Source organism: Pithys albifrons, chromosome 22 (assembly GCF_047495875.1).
Source record: "Pithys albifrons albifrons isolate INPA30051 chromosome 22, PitAlb_v1, whole genome shotgun sequence".
Taxonomy (NCBI): domain Eukaryota; kingdom Metazoa; phylum Chordata; class Aves; order Passeriformes; family Thamnophilidae; genus Pithys; species Pithys albifrons.
In genome coordinates this window covers 8,701,755-8,715,136 of record NC_092479.1, presented here as the reverse complement: position 1 = coordinate 8,715,136, position 13,382 = coordinate 8,701,755, and the positions used below count along the sequence as shown (strand labels likewise).

Below are 13,382 nucleotides of genomic sequence, written 5' to 3'. Positions count from 1 at the left end.
TGGTTCATGTGTCTGGTCCTGGGGTAAGTGCTGGGAGAGCTCCTCGGTGTCCAAGGAAACAAAAGCTCATCTTGCTCCCTTTACAAAGGACATCAGGACAAACCCAGCTGACACAAGCTGTCCCATCTAGGTGTGTTTTGCTGATCCAAAGTGGCTGCAGGATTTCTGCTTGATTAGGAACCATTGGCAAAGCATTGTTGATCTGACATCTGCTTTAGAGAAACAGAGAGCCCAGTTTCTCCTTGATGCAGTTTCTCTCCCTCCTCAGCTCTGATGCACTTGTTGCTTGGGGCTTTCTTGCTGCCTCTGCTTTGCAGCACAGCTGGGAGTAGTTTTTCTGCAGAACAGACCCACAGGGGTGCAAAGCCTTAGGGAGGTGGAGGCATCAAACACTGCAGGGCTGGAATGTGAATACAGATGTGCCATAAACCCAGTTTTCGTAGAGAAGGAAGAGGGATCTTTTGGAGGAGGTTGGAATGGGTGGTCCCCAGCCAGGCAGGCTGGGTGTCTGGAGCTGTGTGGGGTGGCTCCTGAGGGCTTGGGCACCTGAGCTGCTGCCAGAGAGATGGGAGTGCAGTTTGGTGGGCACTGAGGGCACCTCCACAGCCTTCAGGCCGTTTGTGCCCGGGACATTCCAGAAACCTTCCACAGCAAAACTGCTTTTTATACTTCAGACCAGAAAGTGCCACTGCACATGGATGAAAGCCTGACCTTTTTGTTCTGCCTCTAATCCTGTCTGAGCCCTCTTCCAGCTGGAGCTTCTGTCATTCCCAGGGGCAAATTCTTCTCCAGCTTCCTGTGATGAGAAATGTGTTTTTGTCAAAGTTGGAACAAAGACTAGGCCAGGCCAGGCTTTGGCTTCCCTGCCCCAAAAGCCACCCTGCTAACACCCCATTGTGCTGCCCAGGACCCCAGGCCCTTCTGCTGCTGCTCCCACTCCCTGAACTCTGCTGTCCTGGGCAGGTGTGGGAGAGGGGAGCCACTTGTAGGGCCATCCATTCCCTCTTTAGACAAACCTTGGAAGGATCCAAGAGCCAGCCAAACTCTCAGTTGCACACAGATGTTACAAAACAGTGCAGAAAGACCTCCAAATCCCTTCCCTAAACAGGAGTATTTAATTGGAAGTGAAACAGCCAGGGTTTATTTTGGATTCAGCCTCTGACTGTACATCCAAATGGAAGCCACCTTTCTTCTGGGTGCTTTGATTTACCTGTTTTAAAAGAGATGACACTTTGTTCTGTGTCAGGGGGTGACAACAGACACATTACACAGGGATGGAGAGGAGCACAAATCTTCCTTCTCATCTGTCATTACTTTTGAGGAAGCATTCAGAGAGATTTGGGCAGAGACATCTCTTGGCAGAGACCTCAGCCAGAGGATCTCACTTCCTCATGAGTCTTTGAAAGATGAGTCTCTCCCAGGTCCATGGAGTGTGGTCCTTGGGCAGCAGCAGCTCCTGGTGGTGGTCACTGCCAGGTCAGATCAGCTGCAGAAGCTGAGAAAAGCTGTTCCACTGTTGAGTGCTGGTGTTCTTTCAGCTGGAATTCAGGATCCTGTGGAAGGAGGTGCAGTTTGGAGCACAGCTGGGGAGAACCTTGTTCAGTGATCACTGAGGGGGTCCCTGTCCTGTCTGTTCCTTTCCCCAAATTCTGGTGCAGAAATGGAGTATCATTTGGGCTGAAATCCATTGCCCTGGTGTTCCTCCATCCTGTTTTGTGTGGGGGAGGGCTCTGCTACATGGGAGCTGGAAAGATGAGACCCTAAAGCCAAGAAAATGAAGCAAATCCTCTTTGTTGATGATGTAGGTTTGAAGTGGCTGGGAGAAGAGAGGCCAAACGTGGTTTCATTCCGTGTGTTCCTGGTGTCAGTTGCTGAGCTCAGGTCTGTTGGTGTTACCTGATCAGAACCATTGTCTGCTGTCCCTGGAGGGCCAGATTAGCCCAGAGGAGTTTGCCTGACACTGCTGTCTGTGGGAGCTGTTCTGGCAGGTGCATGTGGAGCTGAGACAAGAGGGAAGGCTCAGTGCCCTGTGCCTGTTGGTTTGGTGGCCACTCACTGCGAACCCCTCAAAGAGCACCCGGCTCATTGAATTCCTGCTGAGATGGCAAAGGCCCTGCTGCAGGTCACAGATCACACTTGGTCAGAGCTCTGAGGTGTGGAAATGCTGCCTGTCCCTCCCAGGAGCTGGGAAACTCCTCACCCTGGGGTGGGGATGCTCATAATGCCCCAGGCCTCGCTGGGCTGCAGCTCTGCAGCCAGGACTGCCCTGGGAAGCTGCAGGTTATGTGGGAACAGGTGGGACAAGGGATGATGAGAACCAAAACACTCATTCCTCCTGCAGTCAGTTGGCATTTCCTATTTATTTGACATATCCACTCTGCATAATCAGTGCACAAAGACTGGCTCTGCATTTCACCTTTTCCTGCTAAATGTTTTCCTTGGCAATTTGATTTTCTGATTAATAAAAAAATAGGTGATGCAAACCCTTCTGCAGCCTGAGCAGTAGGGCTGGCTAGGAAGTTTAGTGTCATGCTTTTCACTGCTCTTTCTGCCAAAGCTGGTGGATGTTTTTATTTGATTTGCAAGCATTTCTGTCAGGACTGGGAGCTTGGCTGGTTTGGATGCCTGTGGGGAATGTGGTGTGTCCCTGCTGGAAGCTGCTCTGGCCTGGAGGCCTCAGTCATCACAGCCCTTTATTGCAAACAGCTCTGTATCAGCTTCTCAGATGAGTTTGTTCCCAGGGTGGGAGTAGTTTTTAGTGGCATGATGGACATGCATTGGGTTTTGTGAGTGGTTTGGGGGCTGTGGGTTGTGTTCTGAGGTTGGTTGGATTGAGGACTCAGGGATGCCTGAACACAAATAAACTGTGGATTTGGGGAAAGTGGCCAACAAAGCCAATCCCCTTTGCCAGAGGATTATCTGTTCCCCCAAGTGTCCCCAGAGCAGCTGTGCCTTCCCTTCCAGTCCCAGCACTTCTTCAGGAGGAAAAACAAGCTTGGTTTAGGCTGATAAAATCTCTCACATAGAGCATCTTTTTAAACAAACTTGGGGAGACTAAACCAGAGGACAAACTCCTCTTTATTCCAGACTGTGCACAAGCTGCTTTATTGCAAAAATCAGGTTTCTCTATCCAGTTCTGAGATGCATTTTGGCAACAGGAGATGTGTGTGTTCCCTCATGGATAGGCTTGGGATCTCCTGGAAAGGCTCTGTTTAAAAAAGGGAGGGTTTAATTGTTATGAGAAGATGAGGAGAGTCTCTTCTGTCTGAGTTCTTGAAAATGTAATATATTTTGAGTGACAGAAAATACTGTCAATAGCAAAGATAATGGAGACTGTAAAGCTCCCAGGGGTCTACAAGAGAGAATATTTCTTGTAAACATTATACATTTATGGCTGGGGTTTGTGGAGGAGAAAAGTCCATCATTTGAGCCTTGTGTGGTTTAATTGTTCACTTGGGAGCTTTAAACCAAAAGGAGGGTGTTCCATTGGTATTTCTGAATGACAGAGCTTGGTATTACCAATTAGAGGCTCATACCAGCCCCAAATATTTGCCAACTGTTTTAAATGATGTTTGTTTTCTTCCCTTTTCAGCATTAACAACAAACTGCAGCAGCCAGAGGCAGCTGCTGGGGTGCTGGAATATGCCATGAAGCACTTTGGGGAGCTGGTGAGTCCTGCCCAGAGCTCTGCTCTCCATGGCTCAGTTTCTGTGGTCTCGTGTTGGGGGTGCTGTGCCTGCTCAGTCACTCACACTGGGCTCTGTCCCTGGGTCTCAAGGGCATCACCCACAGTCAGGGGCCTCCCTGCCCACAGTGGGCACTTCCTGGGGCCTGGCACCTGGTTTGGAGGAGGGTTTAGCAGCTGGCATTGGTATCAAAGGCAGCTCTGGGCAACCAGCAGATTGAAAACATAAGTCATTTTATTTAGAATAGGTTGGGAAGGGAGGGAGAAAGTTCCTGTTCTGAGCCTGAAGGATTTGAGAAACTGCATCAACCCCTCCCAGGTAAGGATTTAATGCCAGTCATGCCCTTGGCATCTCATCCAGGAGGCACAAGAGTGTTCACAGGGATTATTTAGAACAGCAGATTAGCCAGTCCCTTAAAACTTAGACTGCTCACAGAAATCAAATAACCCCTTTCTGTGTTTGTTCTGTGTCTTCCTCTGCATGGCTTATCTTTTTTCTTTCTTCTTGTTTTTTCACAAGTCAGGGACTAAACCATCCATGCTCTCCTGCCAGTTCTGCTGGTAAAAAGATGCTTTTGCAGTGGGAGTTGCTGCAGTGTCCCAGGTTGCTGGGAGGAGGGAGGCAGCCCTGAGGCTGAACAGCCTCTCAGTGGGAACCACCAGAAACTGGGGACAGGTCTAAGCACAAAATGGTGCAATTCCTCTGCTGGGGAACTATGTGTGGCTCTGACCTAGAGTGAAAAATAAGTCCTTGCTTGGAAAAGTACAGACTCCAGAACATCTCTGCAGCTTCTTATAATTCCTTGGGCAAAGTTCTGTATTACCTAATTCTGACCTCACTCTTCAGCAGGAATATGGTTTGAGCAGTAAATGTAGTTCAAGGCACAGAGTTTGCCAGAACAGGCAGTGAAAAGACATCAAGAGGAGCTGTGAGCTCTGCTCTGGGGAACTGAATTGAAATGTGACTTAGCTGAGGAGTTGAAGGGCTGAGGGGACCTGGCAAGCAGAGCATGGTTTGTGGTGCCCCTGCCCACAGGGCTGGGGAAGGATCTGCCCTGCAGCTTTGCCAGGGCAGGAGCTGCCAAGCACTGAGCACAAAAACTGGCAGAGAAAAGGATGGAAAATATATCTGGGCATTTTATTTCTTGAATATTAGAAACAAAATCTAGAAACAAATACTGAAGAAAAGTTTGTGCAGCTGATAAGGATCACTGCTTGGCTTTCTTTTAAAGGCTCTGTTACAAACCAGAGCCTTCCCTTGTGAGGAGAGTGTTTAGACCCAACTTCATCCTACCTGGGGATTAAATAACTGCCCAGCAGTGGCCACATGCACAGTTTGGGGTTTTTTCCCAGTCACTCCATTCCTGAACACAGGACTGTTTTTCTTGTTTAAGTGCAGACATGTGCAACAGTAGGAAGCAGAATATGTTATGGACTTACCCTTTTTCCTATTCCACTCTCTCCACCTCTCCAGAAAGGAAAGCAGCAGCTGCTGAGCTGGTGTTCCATGGCACTGACCAGGGGGGTGCTGTTGGACTGAGCCCTCTGGGGAACCTGAGCTCGGTCTGTGCAGCTGGAGCAGTGCCAGGATTCCTGTTTCCCTCTGTGTCACACGAGTCCCTGAGGAGATGTAGAGTGAAAAAGGGGTGAAGTGACCACCACAGGCACAGACTTTCCAGGGAAAGCTGACATAGTTCATACAGAATGACCAATATTAATCCTGCTATTGATTTCCTTTTCCTCTCCCTTAGGAAATTCAGGCTACCTGGTATGAGAAGCTCCATGAATGGGAGGATGCTCTGGTGGCCTATGACAAGAAGATGGACACGAACAAGGACGACCCTGAGCTGATGCTGGGCCGGATGCGCTGCCTGGAGGCACTTGGGGAATGGTGAGAGGGGAAAGCCTGGAGGCACTTGGGGAATGGTGAGAGGGGAAAGCCTGGAGGCACTTGGGGAATGGTGAGAGGGGAATGCCTGGAGACTCAGGGAATGGTGAGAGGGGAATGCCTGGAGACTCAGGGAATGGTGAGAGGGGAATGCCTGGAGGCACCTGGGGAATGGTGAGAGGGGAATGCCTGGAGGCACTTGGGGAATGGTGAGAGGGGAAAGCCTGGAGGCACCTGGGGAATGGTGAGAGGGGAATGCCTGGAGACTCGGGGAATGGTGAGAGGGGAATGCCTGGAGACTCAGGGAATGGTGAGAGGGGAATGCCTGGAGACTCGGGGAATGGTGAGAGGGGAATGCCTGGAGGCACTTGGGGAATGGTGAGAGGGGAATGCCTGGAGGCACTTGGGGAATGGTGAGAGGGGAATGCCTGGAGACTCAGGGAATGGTGAGAGGGGAATGCCTGGAGGCACTTGGGGAATGGTGAGAGAGGAATGCCTGGAGACTCAGGAAAGTGGTGGCTCTCTGTTCTCTGGGTGCTGTCATTCAGGGGAAGTTGTTTTGCCTGAATTCCTATTGACTTCTGCTTACTTAATAGTTTGAGTATTCTCGTGGCTTCCCACTCTGTTCATTGAAGTGAGGATTGGTAATAACATCTCTGGGCCTTTGGGAGTGGCTGTCTGATGAGTTAAGGTCTCTCTGAAAGAGAATCTGCAGTCTCACAATCAGATCAACCCCATTTGTAAGAGAGAACAAAATTGTAAGCAGAGGGAACATGAACTGAGCAGGACTTGTCAGGAACAGTCATAACAGGAGCTCATTGGGGCCCTTTTTAAACTCTGGTTTCTGTGTTTATTCAGGGTCAGGCCTGTGCCTATCCTTTTGCCCATCCTGTAGGTGGATGAGTTTTTCATTATTGCTCTTTTTTAGCATTCCTTAAGGCTCTTCTGTGTGGACATGTGGCATTTCCAGCCTTGTGTTAAATGTCTGTTGTCAACACCAAACTGCCTGGAGTGGTGTGAGTGAGAGGGTGAGCTGCAGTGACCGACAGCTCTGCTGCTCCCTGGGGGCTCTGCCTGCCCTCCTGCTCAGCTCCAGGAGGTGATTGGAGCAGGCAGGGATGTCCTGCATGTGAGGATGGGCTGAGGTTCCTCCTCCCTGCTGAGCTTGGCGTGTCACGAGCTCCCTCCTGCCGGTCCTGAGGTGAACCCGTGGGATGGCCCACAGGGAGGAGACTCCTCTTCACTCACTTGGCTGTCAGAGAAACAGGGCTGGTTGGAAAACTGAATTCTGACTGGTTCTGTGCCTGTTTTGTTTCTAGACAAGGTGAGACACGTGGGGTGTAGCTTCTTCAGCAGGGAGAATAGAGCCTCTTACTGAGTGTTCCTCAATTGGCATTTTTAGGAGTAGGAAGCTCTCACCAGGGGTTTAAAGAATTTTTCCCTCTTGCAGGACATGTATTTGTGTAAAGTGTTCTTTCTGAACCTCCTGCTTATGCAGTATCTGGCAAATAAATGACAAAAGGACAATTTTCTTCTCTTGGAGCAGGGTATGGCTCTGTTGGGTCTGCAGTGGTGAGGGTGATCACAGCCCCCAGGCTCTGGTGTGGAGCTGCTCTCCAGCTCTGGGCAGGTGTTTTCTACAATTCCCAAGTGCCTTTGCAAAGGTCTGTGTGCTGCCTGCCTGCAGAGACATCCCTGAGGCTGAGGATTCCGTGGCCTGGTGGAGCTGGCACTTCTGCCCAGCTGCTGGAGTGTGCTTGGCAGGCTGAGGCAGCTCCTGCAGAGCCGTGTGATGCAGCACCATCGTCTCAGTGCTCTGGGCAGGGCTCTTCTGAGAGTCCAGCCAGAACATTCTTAGCCATTTGCCTCCTGAGTCATTGTTCCTGCAGGGCCCCTGGTGCTTTAGCAGCATCTGTTAGTCCTGATTTACTGCTCTGGCAAGGTTTGGCTTGAGTTTTCACTGGCTTTGTTGTTTCTTTTCTCCTGGGCCATTAACTGTCAGAGTGTCTTGCCTGTGGCAGCCCATCAGTTCTGTGTGACAAACTCATCCTCCTTTGGGCAGGGGATGACAGTGGGGAAGGCGAGTTGTTCTCCCTCACAGTTGGCAGCTGTTCCTCTGCTACTGAGTTTCCAGCCTGAGAGATTCTGGAACTGCAACACCCACAGTAATTGGTTTGATTAGCAGAGCATTCATAGTTGATTTAAAAGAAATTATGTAAAAACCCTGATGCTTCCTCTCTGCTGGAGATGAAAGACTCAGATCCCTCTGAGGTCTTGCCATGACAAGCCTCATTCAAGGTTACAGCAGCGGTGCCTCTCCAGTCTCTGTCTCTGACTGGATGTGTTAATTCAGAACCTTTGCTAGCAGGACCCTGCCCCTTTCAGATCACGTTTCTTGTCATGACAAAAGCTTGTCAGCATCCTTTGTTGGGTGCTGGATGGTTTGTTTTCTTGGGAATGTTTTTATTTTTTTCTGTATTTATAGACTGGTGTTGACAGTCCAGTTTGCAAAATAGGCACTAACAGATGCAAGCTTGTGTTTGGATCTGTGTTTTCAAAACAGTTTGCCTTGAAATGATTTTCTGACTGTAGGATATTTGTCATCAGGGGAGCATGGCTGAGTTGGCCAGAGGAGCCAAATCCTGTTCTCCACTCAGCATAACAGGAGCAGTGGGGCTGGTTGTTGTCTAACAAGGCAGAGCTCTTGGCAGAGGAGGTTGCTGATCAGGAGCTGTGGCCTCTCCTCAGGGGGCAGCTGCACCAGCAGTGCTGCGAGAAGTGGACGCAGGTGAACGACGAGACGCAGGCGAAGATGGCCCGGATGGCGGCGGCCGCTGCCTGGGGGCTGGGTAAGGCACCTCCTGGTGCGGGGACAGGCACGTGGGGAGGCACCGGCAGCTTTAACTGGCTGCAGAACTGCAGAATGCAGGAAACAGCAACATCAGAGAACCGGGTGATTGACAAACAAAGCAAGAGCCATTCCCTACTGACGCCTTTGGAAAACCTGCCTTTACACCGAGGCTCCCAGCCTGGTCTGCAGTGACAGAGTGTGCCTGGCTGCCCTGAGCAGAGGGTCACTGCTTGACTGCTCCTTTGGCTCGGCTCAGAGCTCAGGCCTGACATGAGATTAATGCACTTTCACAGACTCAGGGCAGACCCTTATTTATGAGCATGAACAGTTTGTGTTGAGCATTTTGATAGGTCGTGTCTGCTGAGCAGACAATCTTAAGTGAAATACATCTGTAATGGTCCAAATGTCCATTATCCTGATAACCAGATATTTCCTGGAGAAGCTGATAAATCAGTTGCTGTCTGCCAGCCTTCCCTGGGGAAACATTCATCTTTTGCTCTGTAGGGCACTAATTCATTCAAATGTTCTGAAGGTGGCAGAATTTCAACTTTTTCATCTTAAAGAATGAAAGAACCTTTTCCACAAGGATAACAATTTGCCTAGAAGAAAAATGCCTCTGTTTCTCCTTGTCTGTGGCTGTGCTGCTGAGGCTGTCAGTGTGTCTGCAGGTCAGTGGGACAGCATGGAGGAGTACACCTGCATGATCCCCAGGGACACGCACGACGGGGCCTTCTACAGGGCTGTGCTGGCCCTTCATCAGGACCTCTTCTCCCTGGCTCAGCAGGTAATTATTCTCCCTGTTGGCTTCCCAGCACCTGGTTTGAGATGAGCTGCTCTGTACTGCTGCATGGAAAGACAGGCTGTTTTAAAGCAGTTGGCTGTAACCAATGAATTGCCCATAACCTTTTTTTCCATGGTGTTTCAGACCTTGGTGGTTGCTCCTACCCTGCATTTCCAGAAACACAGCAGAGAATGTATGTACAGAGAGTAGTGATCCAGTGCTGGAGAGCACAAGAATGCCTTGGTCATTGTTTGGCTTTTTTCCCTGGTTTCTATACAGACAGGGCACAGGGATTCCCTCAGCAGAGGTTCTGTTGGACAAGGCACTGAGTGTACATGCCAGGAATGCCTGAGACACCTGTGAGGTTCTTCATGGATGTTCTGTGCACTTCTGCCTCTTGCAGCTTCTTCAGTGAAGTGCTCATATAAATCATATACAGGAACTTTAGTTTTCCCAGTAGTGTTGATAATTCTCAAATCTTAGATGGAGATATCAAGGCAAGGACTGAGCCCATTAATGTAGGGGTAATGCTTGTCTGTCACTCAGGGGATTTGCAGGGTGACTTGTCCTTCTCCAGATGTGAAACATGTTGTTTACTTTCCAAGGAAGCTCAAGTCTCACTTTTCAGAATTCTATGCTGGCTTGCCAGCTTAGATAAAGGAATAATTCAGTCTGTGCTGTCAAAACCCATAGATTTTTGGTGATGTGCACAGTAAAATTAACCAGGCATTCAGAAGGGTAGGTCTTGTGATTAACCTTTAACATTTTGAACAGGAAAAGCTATAGGTGAGAGATTATATAATGACTAGAACCAGAGCAGGATTTATTTCATGCTTGAAGAGCCTGTCTTAGTTGGAGGATGAGAAATGGAATTTACTGTCCTGTAAAATTCATAAAATCCTGTTGGGTTACATAAAACATTGAAAGCTATTTTCTGTCATTAAATGGTATCAAAAGACATTTCTTGAGGCTTTTTTGTGACCAACTCTTGCACTAAAATGTGAACTTCTCTTTTCCTCTATAAATGTTCTTAATGATGATTTGTGCAATGACAGTAGGATTAGAAATACTGCAGACTTTGATTTTGTTGGAAGACAGACTTCAAACTGTGCAGGTGGTGAATGAACCCTTGACTTCCCTTATACCTGTCCCTGGACACTCTTTGCCTGTCCATTCTTTCTATTGATGAGACCCTTTCCTGATTCTTTCTGGAGTGGGAACAGTGCCAGCCTTGTGCCTGAGATGGACCAGATGAACAGCAGTTCCCCCAGGTGACTCTGGATAACCCCCAGCCCCTGTGCCCCACCCTGTGCTCTGTTGCAGTGCATTGACAAAGCCCGAGACCTGCTGGATGCTGAGCTGACTGCCATGGCTGGGGAGAGCTACAGCCGAGCCTATGGGGTGAGTGGGGCTGGGCCCTCCCTCCCTTCCCTCCCTTCCCTCCCTTCCCTCCCTTCCCTCCCTTCCCTCCCTTCCCTCCCTTCCCTCCCTTCCCTCCCTTCCCTCCCTCCCTTCCCTCCCTTCCCTCCCTCCCTTCCCTCCCTTCCCTCCCTTTCCTTCCCTCCCTTCCCTCCCTTTCCTTCCCTCCCTTCCCTCCCTTTCCTTCCCTCCCTTCCCTCCCTTTCCTTCCCTCCCTTCCCTCCCTTTCCTTCCCTCCCTTCCCTCCCTTTCCTTCCCTCCCTTCCCTCCCTTTCCTTCCCTCCCTTCCCTCCCTTTCCTTCCCTCTCTTCCCTCCCTTCCCTCCCCTGCCTTGCCCATCCCTCCCCAGCCCAGCCAGGAGCTGCCTCGGGGCTCTGGGGCAAGCAGAGCTCTGTGTGTGCCCCCCAGCTACGTGGCTGTTGTCAGATAAGGAATTAACTTTGCAGGAGCAGCTTTGGACAGTCCAAACAGTGGAGTGAGCTCCACCCCCTCCAAAGCAGAGCTGGTGTTTAGGAAGTTTGATACCAGATACCAATGTATGGCAGTCAGTCCTTTACCTGTTGGGCAGTGCATGTGCTCAAGATGCCAAAATGCTGTTCCTTAATTACAGATTTGTTCTGTAGTGATTGGGATGGAATGTGATTGTTTCTGCAGGCTATGGTGTCCTGCCAGATGCTGTCAGAGCTGGAGGAGGTGATCCAGTACAAACTTGTCCCCGAGCGCCGCGAGATCATCCGCCAGATCTGGTGGGAGAGGCTGCAGGTACCGGTGCTGGAGCAGGGCTGGGGCTGCTCCTGCCTTTGGGGCAGGGCCTTTGGGGCAGGGCCTTTGGGGCAGGGCCTTTGGGGCAGGGCCTTTGGGGCAGGGCCTTTGGGGCAGGGCCTTTGGGGCAGGGCCTTTGGGGCAGGGCCTTTGGGGCAGTGTGGTGGCTCAGCAAAGCCTGCCCTGGCCCTTTCTGTCCCAGTCCATCCTCACATGGCCGTGTGCTTCCTGTCTCCTTGTTTTGGGCTTGTTTTGGTTAATGTTCCTGAGATCTGTGCTGATGTGACCCTTTAAAAGGCTGATTTAAGTGGATGTGTACAGCAGACACACACCAGTAACATCCCCAAGGCTGCTCATCTCAGTGTTGGATTACATCTGGAAAGAGTGGTTTGGATCAGGATAGTTTCAACTTCTCACCTGGCTGGCTGCATTTTGAAAAGTGAATTCTCTCCAAATGATGGAAAACTCACATACTTGTAGAGTAAAAGATTGTGCTGTTCCTTTTGAGCCTCTTTCAAGGACATTTCCAGTTGGGTGGTGGCACACGTGGCCTCGTGGTGGCATTGGCAGTGTTAGGTTTATGATTGGGATGATCTTAAAGGTCTTTTCCAATTGAAATGATTCTGTGATTTGCCTTGACCTTTTAGAAGAGACCTTTAGCAATGCAGGTTTTCCTGTGTTTAAAGAGAAGTTTGTGTCTCTCTTATGCTAAACAAAAAATCTAAAACACCTCTGAAGATTTGTATGAGACAAATATTTGACACTATTTCCTCACCAGAGGCATCCCTACAATGACAGAGATCATCCTCAGATCCAGCAGTACATACAGGAATACTATTCAAAGAGATGATTCCTGCATGAGAAGGAGAAGAAAAAAGGAATAATTAGGGTAAAATGCTGCCTGGAGGAAGAATTTTTCCCTGTGCAGAGTTCTTCCCTGGCCCTGCTGTAACCTGCCACCTTATGAAAGGCTGTTGCTGCTGCGTGTTTTTCAGCACTTTGGGAAACTGTGACAAAGCTTTTAGTCTCCCATCTACATTCCTGTCTGGAAAAGCTCAGGGCCATTCCACTGGGGTGGAGAAGCTGAGAGTGACAGAAGTGTAATGTCTGAATACAGCTTTTTATAGTCCTGAAAGCAGTACATGCAGTTCTGGCACATTTTATAGCTGCTTTTTAATAATTTTTAAATGCCTCTTGGAAGAGGTTTGTTTGGGTGTTGGGGACAAGCTTTGCCCAGCTCCCCAGCCCTCAGTCTGGGGGCAAAAGAGACAGGGAGAGAATAAAAGCCACTGGAAATTCTTCTGTTTACCTCAAGACTGAGTAGTCTCTGGCTGAACACAGACTGACTGTCCAACAGCAAGCACCATGTATTGGGTTCTTAGTGACCCTTCCACAGTTGTACTTTCTCTGTGGCATCCTTGGCTGTTTGAAATCCAGACTCACCCTGCTCTGTGTTGTTGTGCCTCTGCCATCAGACAGAGAACCAGACAATGCTTGCACAAGCAGCACAGCAACTGGAGCTGCAGTTTCTGGCAGGAGAGCAGCTCAGTGGTGCCAGCCCCCAACAGCAACACATGCAAGGAGAAGGGAAAGGGCAATAACAAAAATATCTTTGCAGCCATTTGGTTTTCTACCATCTCCACTCTGAGATTTGTCACCGTTTGAACCAAAAATAGGCTTTAAAAGTAGGTTGAGAAGGGTTATAAAACTCTTGACTCACTTTGGAATTGTACAGAGAGCTTTCCTGATTTTTGGATGTGTTTCTGCTTTAGGAACTTTCCTCCTTTTTGTGTTAGAGGATGTCATTAGACTGCAAACACTGAGCTGGTGCAGAGAGTAAGAGTCAAGCACTGACCCTTTTTCACACACTGGAGTGCTAAAGAAACAGCCACCAGTTCCTAATGTCAGTGTGCTGTGAGTTGGGGTACAGAAGTCTCCATCTTGCCAAGGGTCCCCTCAGATTCCAAACAAGGCTCTGTGGAGAGCACTGGAGATG

General features: G+C 49.5%; 1 protein-coding gene across 3 annotated transcripts in view; it reads left to right on the top strand.

Moving 5' to 3' along the window:
• The window catches only part of MTOR (mechanistic target of rapamycin kinase), a 58,968-nt gene that overhangs the window by 27,481 nt on the left and 18,105 nt on the right, over positions 1-13,382 (top strand). For all 3 annotated transcript variants that reach the window (XM_071575444.1, XM_071575443.1, XM_071575442.1), the window contains 6 exons: positions 3,593-3,668; positions 5,437-5,576; positions 8,322-8,422; positions 9,093-9,208; positions 10,529-10,606; positions 11,279-11,386. In XM_071575444.1, coding sequence (XP_071431545.1) covers positions 3,593-3,668; positions 5,437-5,576; positions 8,322-8,422; positions 9,093-9,208; positions 10,529-10,606; positions 11,279-11,386 — 619 coding nt within the window. The remainder of the gene's footprint in view (positions 1-3,592; positions 3,669-5,436; positions 5,577-8,321; positions 8,423-9,092; positions 9,209-10,528; positions 10,607-11,278; positions 11,387-13,382) is intronic.